The sequence below is a fragment of the Coregonus lavaretus genome (genome assembly GCF_964263955.1).
Source record: "Coregonus lavaretus genome assembly, chromosome: 12".
Lineage (NCBI taxonomy): Eukaryota > Metazoa > Chordata > Actinopteri > Salmoniformes > Salmonidae > Coregonus > Coregonus lavaretus.
In genome coordinates, this window is record NC_139999.1 from 31,285,860 (window position 1) to 31,298,942 (window position 13,083).

General features: G+C 43.1%; 1 protein-coding gene across 1 annotated transcript in view; it reads right to left on the bottom strand.

The window, feature by feature from the left end:
• The window catches only part of LOC311137823 (rho guanine nucleotide exchange factor 25-like), a 48,982-nt gene that overhangs the window by 20,181 nt on the left and 15,718 nt on the right, over positions 1–13,083 (bottom strand). The window contains exons 2-3 of the mRNA XM_084172421.1: positions 2,300–2,619; positions 2,003–2,107 (exon numbers count right to left, since the gene is read on the bottom strand). Of these exons, the coding sequence (XP_084028547.1) occupies positions 2,003–2,107; positions 2,300–2,619 (425 nt within the window). The remainder of the gene's footprint in view (positions 1–2,002; positions 2,108–2,299; positions 2,620–13,083) is intronic.

The window sequence follows — 13,083 nt, forward strand, 5'->3', positions numbered from 1 at the left end:
CCCAATCATAGACATCTATGTTTCACAAGTTTGGACAGCACAGTACAGCACAGTACAGTAGAGCACAACAGAGTACAGTACATTACAGTACAGTACACAGTACAGTAAAGAAAAGTTGAGTATAGTACAGTACAGTATAATACAGTAGAGCACAGTAAAGAAAAGTAGAGTATAGTGTACTGTATTGTACCGTACTTTACTTTAATTTACTCTACTGGACTAAACTGTACTGTACTCTACTCTACTGAATTAAACTCTACTCTACTCTACTGAATTAAACTCTACTGTACTCTACTGAATGAAACTACTGTCCTGTACCATACCGTACCATACCGTACTGTAGTCTACTGTGCTCCACTGTACTAAACGGTGCAGTACTGTACTGTGATGTTTAAACATGTGAAACATAGCCTAGTCTATGATTCGTTCAGATTTGGATCTGGTCCACACCAACCAAAATGTGTACTTGTTTGGGTGCGGAGCTCATTAGGATAATACCCAGCATGCTTTGTAAGAGTTTGTTTTTACATTTAGATTTTGGTCATTCAGTAGACGCTCTTATCCTGAGCAACTTACAGTACAGTCAGTGCATTCAACTAAGGTAGATAAACAACCACATATCGCAGCACATTTGGTAGAGCATGGCGCTTGCAACGCCAGGGTTGTGGGTTCGTTTCCCACGGGGGGGCAGTATGAAAAATGTATGCACTCACTAACTGTAAGTCGCTCTGGATAAGAGCGTCTGCTAAATGAATAAAATTTAAATGTAAATATCACAGTCATAGCAAGAAAATAAATATGTAACCGTTACAGAGAATATTATTGTAGTTGAAGTGGTCTGTTGGTTTATTCTGTGGGCTTGACTACTTTGAACATCATCGCTGCCAGTTTTAAAGCTTTTGAAAAAGCTAACTTAAGTGCATGGGACAAATGGGAGCAATAATAAATATTCTGTTGCAATCTTGAGTTGGCTCCTCTTGCCTATATTAAGAGGCTTGAAAAATTATTGTGATATAATGTTTACTTCATTGAGAATGTATTTGCAATTTGGCCATAGAATATAAGTATTTTCAACGTCTGTAAATTACATATTGTCAACGCCAGGAAAATACGCATTTTCGACCTCCAGAGAAGACGTATTTTCACCTTTCTTTCAGCACCTAAAATTCACCTGATTTCAATATCCGGAAAATATGTATTTTCGACATCTGGAAAATACGTATTTTTGACGTCCAGAAAGGATGTCTTTTCACCTTTCATTCAGCACCTAAAATGTCATTTTGCTTACTGGGAAGGTGGTCATGAGTTTTCTCCTGTTTAGAGACAGAGGGAGAGAGTGTGTATGTGTGTATTTGTGTGTGTTTGTGTGCATGTATGCAATGATTGATAAGGCAAATTTGTTCTTGGAAGTTAAGGTTTGGGTGAAGTTGAGCCAAATACGCTGAATATACTGTACAGCATTCCCAGTGTGTATTTGTGGGGGAAATTGTTATGTTTGATAAACATTAGCATTCTCCTCTGGTTTGGTTGATAGCATTGCTTATGTGCTCTGTTTGATGTTCATGCTCTAATTTCTTATTTTTTTGTTGCATTAATCAATATGTGGTTGCCCAGCAACAGTGATATCTCAGGTTACATGAGGTGAGACTTGTTGTTTTCTGACTTTACATCTATTTATGGTTCATTCTCCTTCGCTTCCTCTGTGGGTCAGGATTCTCTTTCCATCTCTCCCTCCCTCTTTCTTTCTCTCTCTCTCTCCCCCCTCTCCCTCTCTATCTCTCTCCCCCTGAATATTGATGGGGGTTTCAAAGGGAGTTGTTTCAGCCTCAGTGCCAGTGTTTGACTAACAGGGACATGAGTGCTCTGACAGCTGTAGTCTCTCTCTCTCTTTCTGTTCTCTTAACCAACACAGAATCAGCCTTTGAGTACAGAGCTCTAACAAAGGACCACAGTGTCCACTGTCTGCTCAATGTGTGTGCGTGTGTGTGTGTGTACTCCTTACCAGAATGTATGTGTCCCTGTCCTGCAGCAGGTCAGATAGGTAGCTGTGGCAGAGGGGGTGTGCTGGAGAGTACGCTGCTGGACTCACCAGGCCATCGTTCCAACCCTGCACATCACACAACATACACAATATAGCACACACACACAGTTCACCTATTCCGGTTACTTCGGCATGCATATTGTCATTGGTAGAGCCAGGAGTTTATCCTGAACAAGTGATGTGACTAAAACCATAAACTGCAGTATTATAGAAACCCCTGTGTGGATTCCCAGGCTATAGTAGAGAGTGAAGCCTCACCAGGTCTCCATCAGTGCAGGGGAGGATGGTGTAGTTCTCCCCCTGCTCCAGAGGCCTTCCTAGGGCCTGGCCGAGAGGTAGATGGGGAGAGGGTTGCTTCCCATCCAGCCTGTGGACCTGCCTGACCCCCTTCCCTCCCCCTCTTCCCACACTCAACTTGCGGACGGGCATGGTGAGCCATTTCTTCAGGGCGCTGACAGAGTGCCGCGATCCCCCAGGGGAGGAGGGAGAGCACGGTCTGGTGCTGCCCGAGGCCTGGTGGGCTATGGAGCCTACAGAGGGGGTAATGCTGCCCTCACTGCCTGCCACAGAGTACGACTCTACAGAAGAGAGAGAGAGTGAGAGAGAGAGAGAGAGAGAGAGAGAGAGAGAGAGAGAGAGAGAGAGAGAGAGAGAGAGAGAGATGTTTTAGTTATTCAGTTATTGAGGTTATTGAATCTGACAAAAATGATGGATGACTCCCACTTGGACTTGATTTAATTGCAGTTTTCCTTTTGGTTATTTCCTTAGAATACATTGGAATTGTAGATGAATGTATTAACATAACTATTTTCCCCTGTAATACTAACTTCAGCAACCAGGCCCTTTAACAAATGCTTTCTAACCCACACAGAGCTCTCAGGTGGATATTGCCTTTCCACCTCACAAAAAGTATTTCAACCAATTCAGCACAGGGAGTCACATGCTGGGCCAAAATGAACCACATTCTGTGACTGTGTGGAAGTGACTCCACAGAACAAGGAAACAAACCAAAAGAACAAGATACTTCAGAGACTGATTTGGACACTGTTTATCTACAGCAGCGCTATCTGTTTGTTTGCTGTGTGCTTCCTACAGCACATAGGAAGGCTGTTGATGAAGAGAATGTTACTGCTTTGAGGCGGGCATAGATAATAGACAACGAGAGGGGTGGACCTTGGGCCGTGGGGAGTAGGAGGCGTTCTAAATTAAGCTATGGAGAGAACTGTTGATTAGACGTCCAAAAATAGTTCACACATGACAGCCATCGAGTCAGCCTGCCGATGTGATGTCATCACTTAGAGTGAAAAGGAATGGCCGCAATTCTGGTATGCTCTGTTGGTGATTTAATCAGACACAAAAAAAATACAAAGTTTAAATCCGAGTTGGATCTTCGTTAGGTCATCATGATCCAACGTTGTCTTTTTTGTACGTCTGATTACATCACCATAGGAGCATACCAGAGTTTCAGACATTCTTTTTTTCTTTGATACGTTCTTCTGTCCTGCACCCGATAAGTTGGATGTGCATATTTTTCCCAAATAAATTATCACTGAGAGAGAGACAGGAAGAGGAGGAACAGGAGATTTACCGGGATTTATTGCCCAAAACCACTACCTTTTCCTGGGATAAATAACTGCGAGAAACCAGTAAATTATAATTAATTATTCATATGAACAGCATGGCGTGAAATGGAACTGTTTAATTATATGCGATGTCTAAATCTGGCTTCTTTACGGCCTCTGCATGATGAATCATCAACGCTCAGGGTGGGGACAGACAGCCCATCTCAGTATGGAGCGCAGTTCACAATGCATGTAGACCTATCATCTCATCATGGTAACCATTGTTCTTGTGACAGGTAGGCCTACATTTGCGGCAGCATAGTCTATGCTACAGTAATATAAAGACCGAATGCACGTCTAATTTACCCATCTCCATCTGGCTTTCGGGGATCACCTTATTTTTTTATTGTAAATATTGTTTTTGCAGCTGCAGAGTTTTAAAATAGCCTATCACTCGAATATCATTGCTTTAAATCAGTGCACGCTCGAGCACTCTCTTGCAGTTTTTCTCTCTCTCCATCAACTCCATTCAAATTGCATCCAAATAGATAATCCTGTTCTAGATTGATATATAGCCCTATATATAGATGTTCTAGCCTACCTCATTCAGATAATAAATTAAATTCAGTATTAGCCTTATATTTAGGTAATTAATGATGGGTTATGCATAGTAAGCTTCTAACTTATAGCCTCTGTCTCTTGCGCAATACGCACACTCCTTTGTTCCGCTGGCCTCTCTCCTTAAAAAATGCTCCTTAGCTCTTGGAGTCCCATGCAGGAAAAGCTCAACTAGCTCGCTGGACTTTTTTTTGCATTTCTTATACCAATAGACTATTCGAAGAGGTACGCGAGCTCTTGTTTGCTGAATGTTAAATACAGCAGCCAATAGAACTCACAGGTCGTTTGAAAGAAGAGTGAATGCGCGATGGTGGTAGTCTATAGCAGTTATTTATTCAGACCCATAACCATTCAATCTTATTGAAGAGAAGTAAAAGCCTTCTGTATCTAATTCTAGTTCTACATTATTCAAGGATGTCATTAGAATGAAGATAAGGACAATGAAACTTATTTCATTTAACTGTTGAAAGCGAGGAAGGAATGAAACAACAATAGAGAGAGAAAGCGGAGGTAAGTTAATAACATTAGGGGAAATATTTAGAAAGGTATATATGTGTCAGCCTACTAATTATACAAATAGACCTTATTATATTTCAAAATTAAAATCAAATTCGCTAGCCTATACTTGTAACTTTGTAGGACGCATGTGCTGCACCCGAATCACGTTCTCTCCCTGCTTTATCATGGTTTGAACGATGTGTGTAATTCCAGTCCATATAATACAGTATAATACAATACAGTACAGTAGTACACTCAAAAAGATTAGCCTTCTGCAGCTAGTTTCATGTATTTCCCCAAGAGAGCATATAGCTAGCTACATCTATGGGCTTCTATGTTTTTCTGTCGTGCATAATGTGCAGTAGCCATATATGTATTGGATAACGGCACAATCATTTGGCCTTTTTGGGGCTCGGGCTCATTAAATGTTTTTAATGTAGGTCTCATAAAATGAATTTAATGTTTATCTCCTCAGGCTCAGGTAGCATTAGGTTAGAATTTTCGACAAAACCTCTAATCAAATCCAGACATAGGCCTATTGATATGCTTTATAATGCTTTTGAATGACACTTGTGGTTTTGGCGGGAAATACTGGGTTACCCGGGAGAAAAGTGATTTATTCTCAGGATGGAACGTTTGTAAAATACTGGGAAAATATTCAACCCTAGTGTGGAATGAGTCCACAGGGAGAAAGCGGTAAACATACTGGAGGTGGTTTATGTTAAGACATACTGTATATGTCCTCAAAGAGAGTGTGGTTATGGGTTTTAAATGCATACCATGCTGCAATGAGCCCACCTCGTCCTCTCTCTCAGTGGGGTAAGGAGTTGGTGTTTACTAAATGGTATATACTGGCTGACCCCACTGTATATTTGGATTCCAGTGAGACATTGCAATGACAGTGAAAACGAGGAAAGGAAGGGGTATGAAGGGGGGAAAAAGAGAGAAAGAGGGAGAGGAATTCAGAGGCAGGAGATGGAGCGATGAACACACAGTAAAATTGTTTGAGAGGAGAGAAGAAGACAAGATGGAAGAGTCTGGTTCTCTTGGAAGACGAATGAGGCCTTGAGAAAACACACAGTCAGCAAGAGCAGTCTGAGTCTGTCTGTTCTGTAGTGATGGAAAAGAAGCTGATGTACTGTAAATCACGACAGCCAAAGCCAGCCATAATCACACACTAGGTCCTACCCATAATATCCTGTCCTCCTAGCCTAGCATTAGTGGGCTAATACAAGTATTGTCACACTCACACCACATAATTAATTCCGCTCACTAAGCCTCTAGACTATGGAAAAGAGTATGATCTCACACACACTGCTCTGATTAGGCAGTCCCAACAATAATGTTTGATTCTGTTCTGCTGATCTTAGCGAAGGCTTAAGCTCTTTGTGGCTCTTTGCTGTCACTTTGGCTACCTCACAGAATCTAACTATGTCCTGTCAGCACATTGATGTAAGCTGTAATCATAATAACAGGGCCTTAGGGGCCCAGAGAAAAGCTGAGACACAGAGCTCTACACTAAACGTCTGACGCAGCCATTTTTTAGAAGACCACACTGGCGGTAACACCATTAATAACGTGGCAATTTCTTTGGCCCTGTTCACTTTAGTGGAAAATGGCCGTACTGTTCTGCTAAATTTGGGTTTTGAGTTTAGCTATCTACATAAATGTATGTCCATGAAAATTGGTTGCACCTACGTCAACTTTCCCCCTCTTTATATTAAACAGTTGCTGCTATACACGTCATACTTATACAGGTCAGGTAAGATGGACCGAAGAACAATCCGTTAAATAACGACACATTTCCCAGGAAAGTGCAGCCATTCATTTTAAACCCAGAACTCAGATGGGCCATTGTAATTAAAGTAATTTATCATCTAGCACTTTGCTGCCGTGCTGCTGTGAACAACACAAACTCATTTCTATAATGGGCTGATAGATGGGAGGGGAGAGGAGGGAGGATTAAAGATGGGAGGAGGGGGAAATTACATTAATTCAGTTTGATCTGTCCTAGCCCCACACTGAACCTTTGAGTCGCCAAATAGTATTATACCTGACTCCATGACACACTGTATGTTGAGCGCACGCACGCACGCACACACACACACTTACACACACACACACACCACCCTGAGCAAGGGGCACGTCTCCCCAGCACTCTGAACAAACAGCCATCTGGCCTCCTAAGGTCATAATGGAATTTAGATATGATGCTGTTTATTCCCCTTCCCATTTGGTCACGAGTCCACTAAGAACAGGAACATCTTTACAGTAACGTTAGGAACCTGTAGCTACAGTACGCTAGGTAAACTTTGGTAAGTGTCTCATTTGAGAAGCGGCTTTCTCAGAAGCGGTGGCTTTTAGCGGTGCTTAGAGCTGGTGGTGACGTGCGAAGCCTGGGTGAAGCGAGAAACTGGGATCATGGTGTTTGTTTGAGATGCTTACTTTACGTAATCAGCCATTTTCCTTTCAGTAGAGAGGGTGTTTGTGTGTGTGTGAAGGGGTGTGTGTGTGTTTTGAATGGCGGGATGTTTTAGTACCCTACTCCAGGTGAAGACAGAGGGTTCTTAAATCCACCTTGACACACCTATCCAATACGTTCATCTATACATTCATATGAAGAATGCCACTGCCAACTCCAGCGCAATTCATCAAAAGATTGCTCTTTAATATTATATAAACTCAGCAAAAAAAGAAACGTCCCTTTTTCAGGACCCTGTCTTTCAAAGATAATTAGTAAAAATCCAAATAACTTCACAGATCTTCATTGTAAAGGGTTTAAACACTGTTTCCCATGCTTGTTCAATGAACCATGAACAATTAATGAACATGCACCTGTGGAACGGTCGTTAAGACACTAACAGCTTACAGACGGTAGGCAGTTAAGGTCACAGTTATGAAAACTTAGGACACTAAAGAGACCTTTCTACTGACTCTGAAAAACACCAAAAGAAAGATGCTCATCTGCATGAACGTGCCTTAGGCATGCTGCAAGGAGGCATGAGGACTGCAGATGTGGCCAGGGCAATAAATTGCAATGTCCGTACTGTGAGACGCCTAAAACAGCGCTACAGGGAGATAGGACAAACAGCTGATCGTCCTCGCAGTGGCATACCATGTGTAACAACACCTGCACAGGATCGGTACATCCGGACATCACACCTGCGGGACAGGTACAGGATGGCAACAACAACTTCCCGAGTTACACCAGGAACGCACAATCCCTCCATCAGTGCTCAGACTGTCCGCAATAGGCTGAGAGAGGCTGGACGGAGGGCTTGTAGGCCTGTTGTAAGGCAGGTCCTCACCAGACATCACCGGCAACAACGTTGCCTATGGGCACAAACCCACCGTCGCTGGACCAGACAGGACTGGCAAAAAGTGCTCTTCACTGACGAGTGGCGGTTTTGTCTCAACAGGGGTGATGGTCAGATTTGCGTTTATTGTCGAAGGAATGAGTGTTACACCGAGGCCTGTACTCTGGAGCGGGATCGATTTGGAGGTGGAGGGTCTGTCATGGTCTGGGGCGGTGTGTCACAGCATCATCAGACTGAGCTTGTTGTCATTGCATGCAATCTCAATGCTATGCGTTACAGGGAAGACATCCTCCTCCCTCATGTGGTACCCTTCCTGCAGGCTCATCCTGACATGACCCTCCAGCATGACAATGCCACCAGCCATACTACTCGTTCTGTGTGTGATTTCCTGCAAGACAGGAATGTCAGTGTTCTGCCATGGCCAGCGAAGATCTCAATCCCATTGAGCACGTCTGGGACCTGTTCGATCGGAGGGTGAGGGCTAGGGCCATTCCCCCCAGAAATGTCTGGGAACTTGCAGGTGCCTTGGTGGAAGAGTGGGGTAACATCTCACAGCAAGAAATTGTACATCTGGTGCAGTCCATGAGGAGGAGATGCACTGCAGTACTTAATGCAGCTGGTGGCCACACAGATACTGACTGTTACTTTTGATTTTGACCCCCCCTTTGTTCAGGGATACATTATTCAGCCATCTGGCCTCCTCGGGTCATAATGGCATTTCAATACAATGCTGTATCTTGCTATTCCCATCTGGTCACATGAGTCCACTAAGAACAAGAACATCTTTACAGTAACGTTAGGTATGTAGGTATAGTTTCAAGTTGTAATGTTCGTGCACAAGTACAGTGAAATGCCTTTCTTGCTATCTCCAACCCAAACAATGCAGTAATCAATATCAATGTAGTACTAAAAATAACATAAAGTACGACAAAAACACACAAAAAAATAAAAATAAGAAATAAGAAGAACACGAGAAAGTAAGAAGCTATGTACAGGGTCAGTTCCAATACCATATTTACAATGTGCAGGGATACTGGAGTGATAGAGGTAGATATGTACAGGGGTAAGTTGACTAGGCATCAGGATATAGACTACCAGTCAAAAGTTTGGACACACCTACTCATTCAAGGGTTTTTCTTTATATTTACTATTTTTTACATTGTGAAATAATAGTGAAGAAATCAAAACTATGAAATAACACATATGGAATCATGTAGTAACCAAAAAAGTGTTAAACAAATCAAAATTTATTTTATATTTTATAATCTTCAAATAGCCACCCTTTGCCTTGATGACAGCTTTGCACACTCTTGGCATTCTTTCAACCAGCTTCATGAGGTAGTCACATGGAATGCATTTCAATTAACAGGTGTGCCTTCTTAAAAGTTAATTTGTGGCATTTCTTTCCTTCTTAATGCGTTTGAGCCAATCAGTTGTGTTGTGACAAGGTAGGGGGGGTATACAGAAGATAGCCCTATTTGGAAATAGACCAAGTCCATATTATGGCAAGAACAGCTCAAATAAGCAAAGAGAAACGACAGTCCATCATTACTTTAAGAGATGAAGATCAATCAACACGGAACATTTCAATAACTTTTAAAGTTTCTTCAAGAGCAGTCGCAAAAACCATCAAGCGCTATGATGAAACTGGCTCTCATGAGGACCACCACAGGAATGGAAGACCCAGAGTTACCTCTGCTGCAGAGGATAAGTTCCTTAGAGTTACCAGCCTCAGAAATTGCTGCCCAAATAAATGTTTCACAGAGTTCAAGTCACAGACACATCTCAACATCAACTGTTCAGAGGGGACTGTGTGAATCAGGCCTTCATGGTCGAATTGCTGCAAAGAAACCACTACTAAAGGACACCAATAAGAAGAAGAGACCTGCTTGGGCCAAATGGGAAATGTGTCCTTTGGTCTGGGGTCCAAATTGAAGATTTTTGGTTCCAACCGCCATGTCTTTGTGAGACGCTGTGTGGGTGAACGGATGATCTCTGCATGTGTAGTTCCCACCGTAAAGCATGGAGGAGGAGGTGTTATGGTGTTGGGGTGCTTTGCTGGTGACACTGTGTGATTTATTTAGAATTCAAGGCACACTTAACCAGCATGGCTACCACAGAATTCTGCAGTGATATGCCATCCCATCTGGTTTGGGCTTAGTGGGACTGTAATTTGTTTTTCAACAGGACAATGACCCAACACACCTCCATGCTATGTAAGGGCTATTTTACGAAGAAGGAGAGCGATGGGGTGCTGCATCAGATGACCTGGCCCCCACAATCCCCCGACCTCTACCCAATTGAGATGGTTTGGGATGAGTCGGATGGCAGAGTGAAGGAAAAGCAGCCAACAAGTGCTCAGCATATGTGGGAACTCCTTCAAGACTGTTGGAAAAGCATTCGAGGTGAAGGTAGTCATCTTAAGACGTGAGGATTACAGACTGGGACAAAGAGAGGTTATACATTACTGTGAATATGCCTGCCAGCTGATCTGCGCATGCTCTGAGAACGCTCCCTGGAATACCTTCCGGCCCTGCCGCCTTGCGAATGTTGACTTGATTAAAGACCTTACTCACGTCGGCCTCGGAGAGCGAGATCACCCAGTCCTCTGGGTCGGTGGGGGACCTCAAGCACGGTACGATGTTGTTATTGTCGAAGCGTGTATAAAATGCATTGAGTTCGTCTGGAAGAGAAACATCATTGGGCAGATCATGGCTGTGTCTTCCTTTGTAATCCGTAATATACTGCAGCCCTTGCCACATGCGGCGGGCATCGGAGCCTGTGTAGTATGATTCTACCTTATTCCTATATTGTCCTTCTGCTCATTTGATGACTCTGCTGAGAACTTCTTGTACTTGTTCCTGTCCTCTGCCGTAGCTTCAGGGTTGTCTGTGATAGCCTTGTGTGCGGTAGCCCTCTCCTTTAGTTTAGCGCCAACCTCTGTGTTAATCCAGGGGTTTTGATTGGGGAAGCAGAGAACCTTCACTGTGGGGACATTATCGGCGATGCATTTCCTTATGAAGCCGGTGACGGAGGTGGTTAGCTCATCAATATTATCGGCGGAGTCTTGGAACATATTCCAATCTTCGTTAGTAAAGCAGTCCTGTAGCATAATCTCTGATTATGATGACCATTTCTCAACGGAGCGAGTCACGGGTACTTCCTGTTTGAGCTTCTGCTTGTAAACAGGAAGCAGGAGTACGGAGTCATGATTTGCCTAATGGCGGATGAGGGAGGGTCTTGTGTGCTTGCTTGTGGGTAGAGCAACAGTGGTCTAGGACTTTATTGCCCATAGTGGCGAAGGAGACATGTTGATGGAAGTTGTCTTAATGATGCAGAATTAAAATCGCTGGCGACAAGAAAGGCAGCCTCCAGATGTAAGTTTTCCTGCTTGTTTATAGCCTTGTACAGTTCGTTAAGTACCAGCTTGTTATGTATCTTGTCCTGAGGTGGAATGTATACAACAGTCACGATAACAGCTGAAAACTCCCTCGGGAGGTAGAAGGTTTCGGCACTTCACCATCAGATATGCCAAGACGGGTGAACAATGGGTCGAGACTACCACTGCGCTCGAGTCAGCACACCATTTGTTGTTGATGAAGAGGCAAACCCCTCCCCCTCTCGAATTCCCTTACTCTACTGTCCTGTCCACTTGGTGAATAGAGAATCCATTGAGTTGGATAGCCATGGGGAGTATCTTGTCCAAAAGCCATGTTTCAGAAAAGCAGAGAATATTGCAGTTACGAGAGTCCCGTTGGTAGCTGTCACGAGAATTTTGTTATCTCAATGGTTGAACTCAACTATCACTCAAGCTTTGAATAATTCCCAGAGGGTGTAAGGCTCTGGTTTAATATTGAATTAAACAAAGTCCCATTCTGCAATAGGTCAGTCTTTTTATTCATGAGAGCTCTGGCGCTAAAAACACACACAGGCTTTTTATATGCGTCCACACAAAGGACTTTGCTCCGCCCACCTTGAGGCGGCCTGTGACTTTCCACAGTATAGAATGTTTAAGTTTGACAGTTTCTAGGTCTCCTTTCCCCTGGAATGTTTGTCTCCAGCAGTTTATAACCCTCTTCTCTTTTAGTGGGTTTATTGTCTTATAACTCTAACACAGTTTACATAGTTAAACAGTATCGGGGTCGAACACTTTTAGTCATTACTCTAAACATACAAATCTTCTATCAGTAGCACATCGCCGTTCAAAGGTCATCCATCTGATTATCAAGTGACTCTACATTGGCCAATAGAATGGAGGGAAGAGGTAGACGGTTTTCCCTTTGCCTTAATTTCGCCAGTACTCCCCCTCTCCTGCCTCTGTAACGCCAGTGTTTCCTTTTGCATAGCCCGAAAATTGGGTCGGAATTACAGAAATAGCCCAGGGCAGATGAGTCGAAGTCGAAGTTGAAGCCGGAATTGGGGTAAGTAACTGCCGATCTGATGTTAAAAAGTTATTGTGGGTTATAAGAAATGATAGCGGATTTAATTTTGTGAAAATAAAGTAAAGATAAACGCCAAAGGAATCACAAAATAGCAAAGGGGTCGGAGCTCAAAAAACTGCGGCCATCCAGTACGGCACCATCTTGTTAAGATTACAGTATTACAGTACGCTAGGTACACTCTGGTAAGTGTCTCATTTGAGAAGCCTCTTTCTGAGAAGTGGTGGCTTTTAGATGTGCTTAGAGATGGTGGTGACGTGCGAAGCCTGGGTGAAGCGAGTGACCGGGATCATGGTGTTTGTTTGAAATACTTACATTATGTAATCAGCCTTTTTCACACAGAGCAACAGCTGGGATGCCATCCGGATCACAATCGGAATGTCAGGAAAATGATGAGTGTTTCCTGTCAGTGGAGAGTGTGTGTGTGTGTGTGTGTCAGGATGTTTTAGTACCATACTCCAGGTATAGACAGAGGAGTCTTAAATCCACCTTGACACACCTATCCAGTACGTTCATCTTACATACAGTACCAGTCAAAAGTTTGGACACACCTACTCATTCAAGGGTTTTTATTAATTTGTACTATTTTTTACATTGTAGAATAACAG